The sequence below is a fragment of the Capra hircus genome, chromosome 16 (genome assembly GCF_001704415.2).
Source record: "Capra hircus breed San Clemente chromosome 16, ASM170441v1, whole genome shotgun sequence".
Classification (NCBI taxonomy): domain Eukaryota; kingdom Metazoa; phylum Chordata; class Mammalia; order Artiodactyla; family Bovidae; genus Capra; species Capra hircus.
In genome coordinates, this window is record NC_030823.1 from 62,667,754 (window position 1) to 62,681,365 (window position 13,612).

The following is a 13,612-nucleotide window of genomic DNA, read 5'->3' on the forward strand; positions in this document are numbered from 1 at the left end:
GAATTCCCAAAGCAACACTAATCTTAAAGTTCAAAATTAGGTTACACTAGGGATTTCCTTGGAGAAGGCAATGGCACCCCACTCCAGTACTCTTGCCTGGAGAATCCCATGGATGGAGGAGCATGATAGGCTGCAGTCCATGGGGTCATGAACAGCCATACACGACTGAGCGAATTCACTTTCACTTTTCACTTTCATGCATTGGAGAAGGAAATGGCAGCCCACTCCAGTGTTCTTGCCTGGAGAATCCCAGGGACGGGGGAGCCTGGTGGGCTGCCGTCTATGGGGTCACACAGAGTCGGACACGACTGAAGTGACTTAGCAGCAGCAGCAGCAGGGATTTCCTTGGTGGCCAATGGCTTAGACTCTGCTCCCAATGCAGGGGTCTCAGGCTTGATCCCTGGTCAGGAAACCAGATCCCACATCCCACAACTAAGAGTTTGCATGTTACAACTAAAGACCTGGTGCAACCAGATAAATAAATAAATATATTCTAAAATTCAGTTCAGTTCAGTCGCTCAGTCATGTCCGACTCTTTGCGACCCCATGAATCGCAGCACACTAGGCCTCCCTGTCCATCACCAACTCCCGGAGTCTACCCAAACCCATGTCCATTGAGTCAGTGATGCCATCCAACCATCTCATCCTCTGGCATCCCCTTCTCCTCCTGCCCTCAATCTTTCCCAGCATCAGAGTCTTTTCCAATGAGTCAACTCTTCGCATGAAGTAGCCAAAGTACTGGAGTTCAGCTTCAGCATCAGTCCTTCCAAAGAAATCCCAGGGCTGATCTCCTTTAGTATGGACTGGTTGGATCTCCTTGCAGTCCAAGGGACTCTCAAGAGTCTTCTCCAACACCACAGTTCAAAAGCATCAATTCTTCGGCACTCAGCCTTCTTCACAGTCCAACTCTCACATCCGTACACGACTACTGGAAAAACCATAGCCTTGACTAGATGGACCTTAGTCAGCAAAGTAATGTCTCTGCTTTTGAATATGCTATCTAGGTTGATCATAGCTTTCCTTCCAAGGAGTAAGCGTCTTTTAATTTCATGGCTGCAGTCACCATCTGCAGTGATTGATTTTGGAGCCCCCCAAAGTAAAGCCTGACACTTTTTCCACTATTTCCCCATCTATTTCCCATGAAGTGATGGGACTGGATGCCATGATCTTCATTTTCTGAATGTTGAGCTTTAAGCCAACTTTTTCACTCTCCTCTTTCACTTTCATCAAGAGGCTTTTTAGTTCCTCTTCACTTTCTGCCATAAGGGTGGTGTCATCTGCATGTCTGAGGTTATTGATATTTCTCCCGGCAATCTTGATTTCAGCTTGTGTTTCTTCCAGTCCAGCGTTTCTCATGATGTACTCTGCATAGAAGTTAAATAAGCAGGGTGACAATATACAGCCTTGACGTACTCCTTTTCCTATTTGGAACCAGTCTGTTGTTCCATGTCCAGTTCTAACTGTTGCTTCCTGACCTGCATACAGATTTCTCAAGAGGCAGGTCAGGTGGTCTGGGATTCCCATCTTTTTCAGAATTTTCCACAGTTTATTGTGATCCACACAGTCAAAGGCTTTGACATAGTCAATAAAGTAGAAATAGAAGTTTTTCTGGAACTCTCTTGCTTTTCCGATGCTCCGTCGGATGTTGGCAATTTGATCTCTGGTTCCTCTGCCTTTTCTTATTAGGTTACATTAACATGAAGAATTTCTTTCATCAAAGGACTCCATTGAGTGAAACAGTATAGTGGGGGAATGGCCAGGATGGTAGAAGAGAAAGACTCTGAACTCACCTCCGGCAAGGGTACATCACGGTTACACCTATTTACAGAGGAGCTATTGATGAGGAGGTCTGAAAACTAGCAGAAAAGATCTTACACAACTAAAGATTAAAAAAGAAAAAAGACTTGTGGGAAGTGTGAAGACACAACATAGTCAAAAAGTATACAACCAGAGTGGGCAACCCACAGATGGGAGGATAATTACAGTTACAGAGGTTCTCCCCAAGAAGTGAGGGTTCTAAGCTCTAAGTGGACTTCCCCAGCCTGGGGAATCCTGCACTAGGAAGAAGAACCCACAGAACATTTGGCTCTGAAAGCCACTTCCTTTCAGGAGAACTAGAGGGTAAGAAATAGAGACTCCACTGTTCAAGGGCACACAGAAAATCTCACCCTCTGAGAATCAGGGAGGAGCTAGTAGGTTGGAAAGACCCTAAATCAGATCCACCTGTCAATCTTGGAGAGCCATCCAAAGAGGCAGGAGGCAGCTGGAGCTCAGCTTTATTGATTGGACATTGTGTTCTACATCCCTTATTTTCATGTATTCCTTACCTACTTATTGTGGATATAGATGATTAAAAAAAAAAGTAGTAATACTTTTATCTTTTAACCTTCCTACTAACCTTGTACATGGTTGATTTCTCACCTTTGTTATATATTTGCCTTTACCAACGAGAAATTTCTTTTGATAATTTTAATATTTCTAGCTGTGGGCTTTTCTGCTTAGAGAAGTCCCTTTAACATTTCTTGTAAGGCTGACTTCATGGTGCTAACCACTTTTAGCTTTTGTTTGCCTGTGAAAATTTTGATTTCTCCTTCAAATCTGAATGAAAGCCTTGATGGGTAGAGTATTTTTGGTTGTAAATTTCCCCCTGTTATCCCTTTACCTGTCATGCCTCTCCCTTCTGGCCTGCAGAGTTTTGGGTGAAAACTCAGCTCATAGCCTAATGGGAGTTCCCGTGAACATAACTTGCTGCTTTTCCCTTGCAGCATTTAATAATCTCTCTTTATCTCTAACTTTTTGCCATTTTAGTTACATCTTTTCCCATTGTTGTCCGTTTTGGGTTGATCCTGTTTGGGACTCTCTATGCTTCCTAGACCTGAATATCTGTTTCCTTTCCCAGCTTAGGGAAGTTTCCATTTATCATGGCTTCAGATATGTTCTCTACACCTTTCTCTCTTCTTCCTCTGGGACTCTTTTAATGCCAATGTTTATATGTCTGATGTCATCTTCAATTCAGTTCAGTTCAGTTGCTCAGTCGTGCCAGACTCTTTGTGACCCCATGAATCGCACTACGCCAGGCCTCCTTGTCCATCACCAACTCCCAGAGTTCACCCAAACTCACGTCCATCGAGTCGGCGATGCCATCCAGCCATCTCATCCTCTGTCGTCCCCTTCTCCTCCTGCCCTCAATCCCTCCCAGCATCAGAGTCTTTTCCAATGAGTCAACTCTTCACATGAGGTGGCCAAAGTACTGGAGTTTCAGCTTCAGCATCAGTCCTTGCAGTGAACACCCAGGACTGATCTCCTTTAGGATGGACTGGTTGGACCTCCTTGCAGTTCAAGGGACTCTCAAGAGTCTTCTCCAACACCACAGTTCAAAAGCATCAATTCTTCGGCACTCAGCTTTCTTCACAGTTCAACTCTCACATCCATACATGACCACTGGAAAAACCATAGCCTTGACTAGACGGACCTTAGTCGGCAAAGTAATGTCTCTGCTTTTGAATATGCTATCTAGGTTGATCATAGCTTTCCTTCCAAGGAGTAAGTGTCTTTTAATTTCATGGCTGCAGTCACCATCTGCAGTGATTTTGGAGCCCAGAAAAATAAAGTCTGACACTGTTTCCACTGTTTCCCCATCTATTTCCCATGAAATGATTGACCAGATGCCATGATCTTTATTTTCTGAATGTTGAGCTTTAAGCCAACTTTTCACTCTCCTCTTTCACTTTCATCAAGAGGCTCTTTAGTTCTTCACTTTCTGCCATAAGGGTGGTGTCATCTGCATTTCTGAGGTTATTGATATTTCTCCTGGCAATCTTGATTCCCTCTTGTGCTTCTTCCAGTCCAGCGTTTCTCATGATGTACTCTGCACAGAAGTTAAATAAGCAGGGTGACAATATACAGCCTTGACGTACTCCTTTTCCTATTTGGAACCAGTCTGTTGTTCCATGCCCAGTTCTAACTGTTGCTTCCTGACCTGCATACAGATTTCTCAAGAGGCAGGTCAGGTGGTCTGGGATTCCCATCTCTTTCAGAATTTTCCACAGTTTATTGTGATCCACACAGTCAAAGGCGTTCATATAGTCAATAAAGCAGAAATCGATATTTTTCTGGAACTCTCTTGCTTTTTCCATGATCCACCGGAGGTTGGCAATTTGATCTCTGGTTCCTCTGCCTTTTCGAAAATCATCTTGAACATCTGGAAGTTCACGGTTCACGTATTGCTGAAGCCTGGCTTGGAGAATTTTGAGCATTACTTTACTAGCGTGTGAGATGAGTGAAATTGTGCAGTAGTTTGAGCACTCTTTGGCATTGCCTTTCTTTGGAATTGGAATTTCCTGTGGCCACTGCTGAGTTTTCCAAACGTGCTGACATATTGAGTGCAACACTTTCACAGCATCATCTTTCAGGATTTGAAACAGCTCAACTGGAATTCCATCACCTCCACTAGCTTTGTTCGTAGTGATGCTTTCTAAGGGTTATTTGACTTCACATTCCAGGATGTCTAGTTCTAGGTGAGTGATCTCACCATCGTGATTATCTGGGTCGTGAAGATCTTTTTAGTATGTTTTTAATTTCAATTATTATATTGTTCTTCTTATGTTTTCTAACTCTTTGTTAAAAACTAAATTCTCCCTCTATTCATCCATTCTTCCTTGAGTTCTTCGGTTCTTTGAGCATGTTTATGATCATTACCTTGAACTCTATGAAGTAGATTGCTTATCTTCATTTCACTTAGTTATTCTGGGATTTTATCTTGTTCCTTGTTTGCAACATATTCCTCAGTCACCTCATTTTGCCTAATTCACTGATTTTATTTCTATATGTTTGGTAGATTGGTCTTTGATAGCTCAGTTGGTAAAGAATCTGCCTGCAATGCAGGAGACCCCATTTTGATTCATGAGTTGGGAAGATCCCCTGGAGAAAAGAAAGGCTACCCACTCCAGTATTCTGGCCTGGAGAATTCCATGGACTGTATAGTCCATGGGGTGGCAAAGAGTCGGACACGACTGAGCGACTTTCACAAATAGGCTTCCGTTAGGAACTGCCTTCCTCTCTGAAATGTTTGCCTAATCCTGTGACTCAGCAATTACATTTCTAGGTGTATACTCACAAAAATGTGTGCATGTGTGTATTTTCAAAGGACAAGAATTTTGGTAGTAACAGAGTAACATTATTCAAAAGAGCCCTGAAGTGTAAATGACCGAACTGTCTACCAATCATAGAATGAATAAACCAATTATAGTTTCTTTATACGATATAATACCACACAACAAAGAAAATAATAAACTATTGCTAAATACATGTGGATTCATATCAAAAAACATAATATTGATCAAAGAAGCCATCCCCCCTTCCCAAAACACATACTGTGTGATTTCATTTAAATAGCATTTTAAAACAAGCAGAACTAGTCTATGGTGACAGAAGTAAGGAGAGAAGCTACATTTAGGGAGAAGGGAAGGGTACTCATTGTCAGGGGAGATGATGGGGCTTTTAAGTTAGGGTAATATTCTATTTCTTGACCTGGCTAGTGATTACACAACTATGTGCACTTTGTGATATGGACTATTGAACTATACCCTGGAATTTGTGTGTGTGTGTTTTGCATGTAAATTGTACTTCAGTAAAAGATGTCTGTTAAAATAAAAGAATGATTAAGTCTAGGAGAGAGAATTCCAATTTAAAAAAAAGTCATTTTAATAGTATCAGTTCAGTTCAGTCGCTCAGTCGTGTCCGACTCTTTGAGACCCCATGAATTGCAGCACGCTAGGCCTCCCTGTCCATCACCAACTCCCGGAGTTCACTCAGACTCACGTCCATCGAGTCAGTGATGTCATCCAGCCATCTCATCCTCTGTCATCCCCTTCTCCTCCTGCCTCCAATCCCTCCCAGAATCAGAGTCTTTTCCAATGAGTCAACTCTTCACATGAGGTGGCCACAGTACTGAAGTTTCAGCTTCAGCATCATTCCTTCTAAAGAACACCCAGGACTGATCTCCTTGCAGTCCAAGGGACTTTCAAGAGTCTTCTCCAACACCACAGTTCAAAAGCATCAATTCTTTGGTGCTCAGCTTTCTTCACAGTCCAACTCTCACATCCATACATGACCACTGGAAACACCATAGCCTTGACTAGATGGAACTTTGTTGGTAAAGTAATGTCTCTGCTTTTGAATATGCTATCTAGGTTGGTCATAACTTCTCTTCCAAAGAGTAAGCGTCTTTTAATTTCATGGCTGCAGTCACCATCTGCAGTGATTTTGGAACCCACAAAAATAAAGTCAGCCTTTATGTTCACTGTTTCCCCATCTATTTCCCATGAAGTGATTGACCAGATGCCATGATCTTCATTTTCTGAATGTTGAGCTTTAAGCCAACTTTTCCACTCTCCTCTTTCACTTTCATCAGGAGGCTCTTTAGTTCTTCACTTTCTGCCATAAGGGTGGTGTCATCTGCATTTCTGAGGTTATTAATATTTCTCCTGGCAATCTTGATTCCAGCTTGTGCTTCTTCCAGCCCAGCATTATTCATGATGTACTCTGCATAGAAGGTAAATAAGCAGGGTGACAATATACAGCCTTGACGTACTCCTTTTCCTATTTGGAACCAGTCTGTTGTTCCATGTCCAGTTCTAACTGTTGCTTCCTGACCTGCATACAGGTTTCTCAAGAGGCAGGTCGGGTAGTCTGGGATTCCTATCTTTTTCAGAATTTTCCACAGTTTATTGTGATCCACACAGTCAAAGCCTTAGCTTATTTTTAAAGTCTTTATTAAATTTGTTACAATATTCCTTTGGTTTATGTTTTGTTTTTTTGGCCCTGAGTCATGTGGAATCTTAGTTCCCCAACCAGGGATCGAACTGGCACCCCCTGCATTGGAAGGTGGAGTCTTGACCACTGGACCACTAGGGAAGGCCCAATAAAAGCTTATTCATCTGTCTATTCTCTACAGTAGCATGCATTCAATATTTGGTTGGCAGAATAATAAAATTTTTGAGATGTGAAATTTTCTGTTCCTTTGATGGGAAAGATTTTGGGTAGGGAAGGGGTTCAAATTTGCTCCTAACTTTTGGAAACATTCCTTTCAAAAATTGTCTTTATATTAAGAAAATTCTAGTTTAAATCTTGCAGATTATGATATGTGTTCATTTTTTGCCCTCTCCCTTTTTAAACTAGTATCACAAGTAAAGATGGCTTAAACTGGGTATGTGGAGTTACCTCATAGAAGAGGAATCCTGTCTTCACTTGAGCCTGGCCACAATGATATCTTATCTAGTTATGCTTGGACTTGTACCAAGGACCAAGAAAGGATCCATAGCCCTAACACTAAGAATCATGTGTAGTGAGTGTAACTCTGAAGAGGGATCTTGTAATTCTCTCCTGCTGTTGTTGTTGTTCAGTTGCTGAGTTGTGTCCAGCTCCTTGTGACCCCGTGGACTGCAGCATGCCAGGCCTCCCTGTCCTTCCTTATCTCCCGAAATTTGCTGAAATTCATGTCGATTGAGTTGGTGATGCCATCCAACCATCTCATCCGCTGTCACCCCCTTCTCCTTTTGCCTTCAATCTTTCCCATCATCAGCGTCTTTTTCAATGTATTATATTAATTCTCACCTGATTAGAAATTCCCACTTGATAATCTCAAAACCTTGGAAGTTTGAGAAAGCTTTCCTTTACCCTTTTCTCATCCATGATCTTTAAATAACAGAAAAGAAAATAGCACTGGGCAGGCATCCAGAAAGTGCAGGCTCTCTATTCTCTGGGATCCTTAGTTTCCTCAATCCTATGCGTGCTATGTGCTAAGTCACTTCAGTTGTGTCTGACTCTTTGGGATGCTATGGACCGTAGCCAGCCAGGCTCCCCTATCCTCAATCCTAGACAATTACTATTCCTTGCTTTGGAATTATTTTACATTTTGAAAAGTATAAAACAGAATGTAAATATAGAGTAACACTATTATATTATTAGTTGTAACTGTTATCTTTATGTTGCATTCTAAAGATAAAAGATAAAGCTTGGGACTTTCCTGGTGGTCCAGGGGCAGATACTCCACACTCCCAATGCAGAGGGCTTGGGTTTGATCCCTGTTTCCCAGGTGGTTTCAGCGGTAAATAATCTGCTTGCCAACGCAGGAGATACAGGAGACCCAGGTTCTATCCCATGTCAGGAAGATCCCCTGGAGAAGGAAATGGCAACCCACTCCAGTATTCTTGCCTGGAAAATCCCATGGACAGAGGAGCCTGGAGGGCTACAGTCCATGGCGTTGCAGAGTTGGACATGATTGAGTGATTAAGCAAGAGCACAGGAAACGAGATACCCACATGTCTCAACCAAGACTCGGTGCCAAATAAATAAATAAAATATTTTTGAAAAAGATAGAGTAATGTCTAGACTTGGAAAGAATATAGGGAAATGAAATCAGAAAGACTAAGGGACGGAAAAATAAACACACTGGTAATTATAAAGGATAAAAAAAGGGCCAAGATGCAAGCTGCAAAGGTCAATACAAACTTTTAAAATTATTTTTCTAATTATATAGATCACATAGTCTCAGGCTTGATGTAATGGGCATCTGGGGTTTTTTTCTGCCTTGTAACCTGCCTCCTTCCGGCAACAGCAACCTCTTTCCTTGGAGAACTGCTTTTCCTAACCTCCTAGGTTTTCACATCACTCTTTTCATCTTGCTAGGGCTGGGTATGCTCAGGCATCTGCAGTGACCCGGGTCAGGGGAGTCTGCATCCTTCCTTGAAACTGATTACACAGATCCTGGTGGGGGAAATCTCTGTTCTCTGAAAAAAAAATTTGGAGCTCTTTCCTCTGTACAATAAACTACTACCTTCCTTCATCCTACCATTCTTGCAGTATTAAGATACTGGTGATCATCTCTTGAGGGATCTGAAACCATTTCCCCCACATTGTCACATTTTTCTTCTAAACACCACATTTGTTTACCAGAGATAATGAAGTTTCCAAGCAGCTAAGAACATGAATTAAGGACTCAGAAATTCTTTGAAAAAACAGGCCAGCTTGAAGTAAAAGAAAATCTCAAACATTCTCACTTAAAAAAAAATACTAAGTCTATTTAGTTAGCAGTGGCATCTCCAGGTACTTAAAATACTTGATTTGTTATCATCAATGATCTAGTTAGCATTAAAATTTTTCAAATTGTCTTAATTTTTTTTCTTTTAATCAGGATTCAAACAATGGAGCAAAAAAAAATTTTTTTTTACCATCAAGCACACACTAGCTAGTTACATTTTTATCTCTCTTCAAAACAGATACATCCTTGTCACACTCTCATGATGAGCAACAGAATTCAGAAATCAATTCAAAGTCTCTTTATGTGCTTTACAAATACCAGATGAGGTTCTGGTAATGAAACTGTGGGGTAGATAAGCATAAGTAATAGCTTTAGTTACCCTTGGACATCAGAACCCAAAAGGAAGCAGTGACAAGAAAACATGTATGTTGACTCATAGATTTTGGGTTCTCCATTTCTTCAACTATTTTGACTTGGCAGTAAACAAAAGGAGATACACTGTTTGGTTTGCCAATGTCTAATACAATACTGAAAATTTATAAGGCAAATGTACTAATATATGTATTTAAATAGTTATTAACATTACAGATAATTAAAATTATCTGTAGCTCTATTTACAAACTAACATCCTTATCTTTGTCTTTTATGTCCTTGTTTGTTCTCAAGAACAATCAAGGACTGAGAGAGAATATCACCCCCTCTAGGTATAAATGAATATATTTTGCTTCTGATTCAAACATGAAAGGATGAAAAAACTTTGTTACCCACAGATCCACAACCTTCTTCAACCAAAGAGCAGATGCCAAGGGATGAGGAGTTACAGGCTTCTGAGTCATGCCTAATCTCCACCCACCTCATCAAATAAATTAACAATATAAGTGATCCATGTATCTGCGAAGCAAGCTCACCATTCTGACAAGTCCCCTAACCCGCTCCCCTCCTCAAAACCATCACTCTTAAGGTCTTCCTAGAATTAACGCTGACCCCTATCATAGTAACCTTACCATAGTAACCGAAAGGATACTTATTTCATCTTTTCCTATCCCCACCATCTCTCTCTTAACTGGGCTTCTGGGTACAAAACTAGATATTCTCCGCTCCCGCCCCCGACCCAGTGCATTTATTACTGTTAAGATCTTGTAAAGTTAAAAAAAAAAAATCTGTCTCAGGAGCATCCACCGCGTACACCCGACTTTGCTCCGGGACGCCAAAAGTGATCCATCCACGTTTACAGCGCCCTCCCTCTGCGTCTGTGCGCGTCGTATCAGCACTGAGTAGGTGCCCAGGTTCTGATCTCGGGCTAAACCTCATGATCTTCTGGCTGAGGTTCTGTGAACTGAGTCATTCTGGCAAGGAGAATATTCCGTGACTCAGCAGGCCCGAAAAGGAGGCTGTCAGATCCCAGATCCTTTCGAGTCTTTTAAAGGCAAGCTGAGGAACATAAACAACACAGTGGAAGAATTTCGCAGTGGGTCTGCTGCATACCCAGGGGAAAAAAATGCCATTCCATTCCCAGCCTTCTCACTTCCTTTCTCGCCCCTGTTAAAAACCACGGGCTACGCATTAATTCAGAGGCAGGAAATCACTTCAGAAAAGTCATTCTGATACTGCGATCCGGCTCTTTAATCTCCAGGGACCGTGTCAGCCCCCTGACAGCCTGGAACTCTGCTAGGAAAGCCCTGAAGCCGGCCGCGAGCAGCAGGGGCGATTCCAGGGGCGGCCCTGCGGCGAGGGGGCTGGGAGGTAGGGCGGACACCCCACCTCCCTCCGCAATGTCGGGTCCCTAAGGTCCCCGCCCCGGGGCGCGGCCCGCTGGACACCAGGATGGACACCTGGCCTGGCTGGGACCCGAGCTATCTCGGCCCAGACCGCGCGGGGCCCAAGGGCCAACTCTGAGCGTCCATCGCCCCTCCGGCGTCGCCGCTATAAGACCCCTCCGTTGCCCCCGCCCCCAACCCCGAGTCTTCCTGGGGACTCGGCGTCAGGGGACCCTGCTGTCCATCTCCCGGATGGGCGCCGGCTCTCCCGGGCCTCCGCGGCCCTCCCAGCATGCACCGCCCCGTCGCCCCGCCCTCCCCGTCGCCCCGCCCTCTCTCCCGACCCCGCCCACCACTCGCCCCCTCCAGGCCCCTCCCCCGCCGACCGCGCGCCGCGGGCTCGAGCGCGAGGTGCCGCCGCGAGTCTCCGGGGCGGACGCGCAGTCCACGGCGCGCGCGGAGGGCCGGGGAGCGGCTGTGAGGACGCCGGGGTTGGGCTTCCTCCTCGGCCAGACCCCACCCCACCGTGCCGACCCCACCCCCCAGCTCCTTCCTCCCCGGGGGCGCGCGTGCGCGCGCGGGCACGCGCTCGGAAGTCGGTGGTCGGCGGCGAGTTGCGGGCTGTGTCCCGGGTGCGAGAGAGGTGCGCGCGGAGCAGCTCTCAGCCAGCCGCGCGGTTCTCGCCCGGGGCGCCCACCCGCCAGTTTCTCCGGTGGTAGAGCCGCCTCCACCGCGCGTCTGCAGAGCCCGGTCACTGGGCCCCGCGGCTGAACCCGCGCGGAGCGGCCTCCGAGGGACGCCGCCGGGCGAGAGGAACGCACCCACGCCCTGGCCTTTGCCGTGGCCCAGCGAGGGGGCGGCGGGATGAGGGGCAGCGACCCGGCCGCGGCGGCGCTGCGGTCGTGGGGCCGCTTCTGGCCGGTGTTGGTTGTGCTGGCGGCCGCCGCGGCCGGTTGCGCCCGGGCAGCCATGGACGAGTGCACGGACGAGGGCGGGCGGCCGCAGCGCTGCATGCCCGAGTTCGTCAACGCCGCCTTCAACGTGACCGTGGTGGCCACCAACACGTGCGGGACTCCGCCCGAGGAGTACTGCGTGCAGACCGGGGTGACCGGGGTCACCAAGTCCTGTCACCTGTGCGACGCCGGACAGCCCCACCTGCAGCACGGGGCAGCCTTCCTGACCGACTACAACAACCAGGCCGACACCACCTGGTGGCAGAGCCAGACCATGCTGGCCGGGGTGCAGTACCCCAACTCCATCAACCTCACGCTGCACCTGGGTAAGCAGTGACAGCCCCGTGCGCCCTGCTGCTGCTTTGCCCGCAGCCCGGCTCCCGGGCCACCTTCACTCCCTGGTCCCGCCTGGACAGGTGCCCGAATAGCCGCATGTGGGCTCTCTGCTCCCCAGCCTGGGCCACAGAAATTCCCTTCTCCAACTTCTACGCTAGATCTAACACTTAACTTCCCGCGAGCCAAGATGCTTCCCGCCAGCATCTCTCTGTCTGCTTTCCTCTTCTAACTTAGCCGGCTTTTCCTTCCTTAGATTATTCGCCATTTCAGCTTCTTTGGTCCCTCTTTTCCTGAAGCATGAATCAGAAACCCTCCTCGCCCCCCTCTCCTTGTCCACCTTAAGCACTTTTACCTTGTTTAAATGCCTTTCTCTCCAGGGTTGAGGGTGATTGCTGTTTGCTCTGCTGAATACGCTAGAGAGGAAAGGTTAAGGGGATTTGAGGGGAGCAAATGCGTTTACTACCGCTGTTGCCTACGTGTAATTAAAATAGAAGTTCACTTTTAAAGTAATTGTTCTTGAAAGTTGTTCATCTTTAATGAAGGGCCGCAAAGCGATTTCACTGCTAATCTCGGTACGGAGAAAACAAAAGGAAGTATCTGCACCCACTGCAATTGTTGGGTGAAGTTTGGTCCCTGAGTAAAAACACTCCCCTCACTGCCTTCCCTTTTGCTTTGATTCAAGGCAAGTGTAGAAGCATGTGTGAGTGACCTTTTAGCAATCAGGAAAGGGATGTATAGAAAACTTCATCGCTGGGTGGTAGACGAGGATGGACATGTTTATCTCAAAGAATTGTATGAAAAATCATGTTTGATTTGGGTCAGTTTTTCGTCATCATTGGAATATACAAACAAGCTGAGTGATTCATCATTGTGTTTAACAGAGTAATATATGCATAAGAAACTGACATTTGACATGTAGAGCTTAAGCCTCAGTTAGGTTGAAAGCCATGATTTTACTGGTAGCTGTTTTTCAGAGAGAACAGGGTGCCAACCCATTCTTCTATCACATCAGGATAGTTCTGTAAGGCTGGAAGCATGATTTGGGGAATCTTTGAAAGGAACTGTTTGGTGAGCACATGGTTCTTTGGGTTGTGGTTTTGTGTTTTTCTTTCCACTGCTCTCTGGTACATTAAGTTTTATGTAAGTGTCAAGATTCCAGAGAAAGTACTTGAAAAGTGAAGTTAAATTGCGGTGTGTGGAGTAAGTTTTAGAAAAGCAGTATTTAGCACTTTTGTAGTAAATGTTTTATTTGTAGACAAATCGTTAGGAAGATGAATCTTTTCAAAAATACGTTTATAAACTGGAACTCTGAGGCACCCATTTTTCAGAGATGGAAGAAGTAAACAGTTCAGTTTTTCAAAGGTATTGGAAACATATAGAGCTAAATTGTATGTTGGAACAGGTGCCCTTCTGAAGATTCTGCAAGAGACCAAAGGCCTTCCAAGACCTTGTGGGGCTGCTCTTAGCTCTTTTCTCCTAAGTGTTATATCTTTAAACTTGGCCAGAATTATTTTTGAAATTTTTAT

At 45.2% G+C, this 13,612-nt stretch overlaps 1 protein-coding gene across 1 annotated transcript in view; it reads left to right on the forward strand.

Annotated features, from left to right (window-relative positions):
- LAMC1 (laminin subunit gamma 1) overlaps positions 11,230 to 13,612 on the forward strand; it is a 121,744-nt gene continuing 119,361 nt past the window's right edge. Inside the window, exon 1 of the mRNA XM_013970343.2 lies at positions 11,230 to 12,076. Within this exon, the coding sequence (XP_013825797.2) occupies positions 11,662 to 12,076 (415 nt within the window). The 5' untranslated portion in view covers positions 11,230 to 11,661. The remainder of the gene's footprint in view (positions 12,077 to 13,612) is intronic.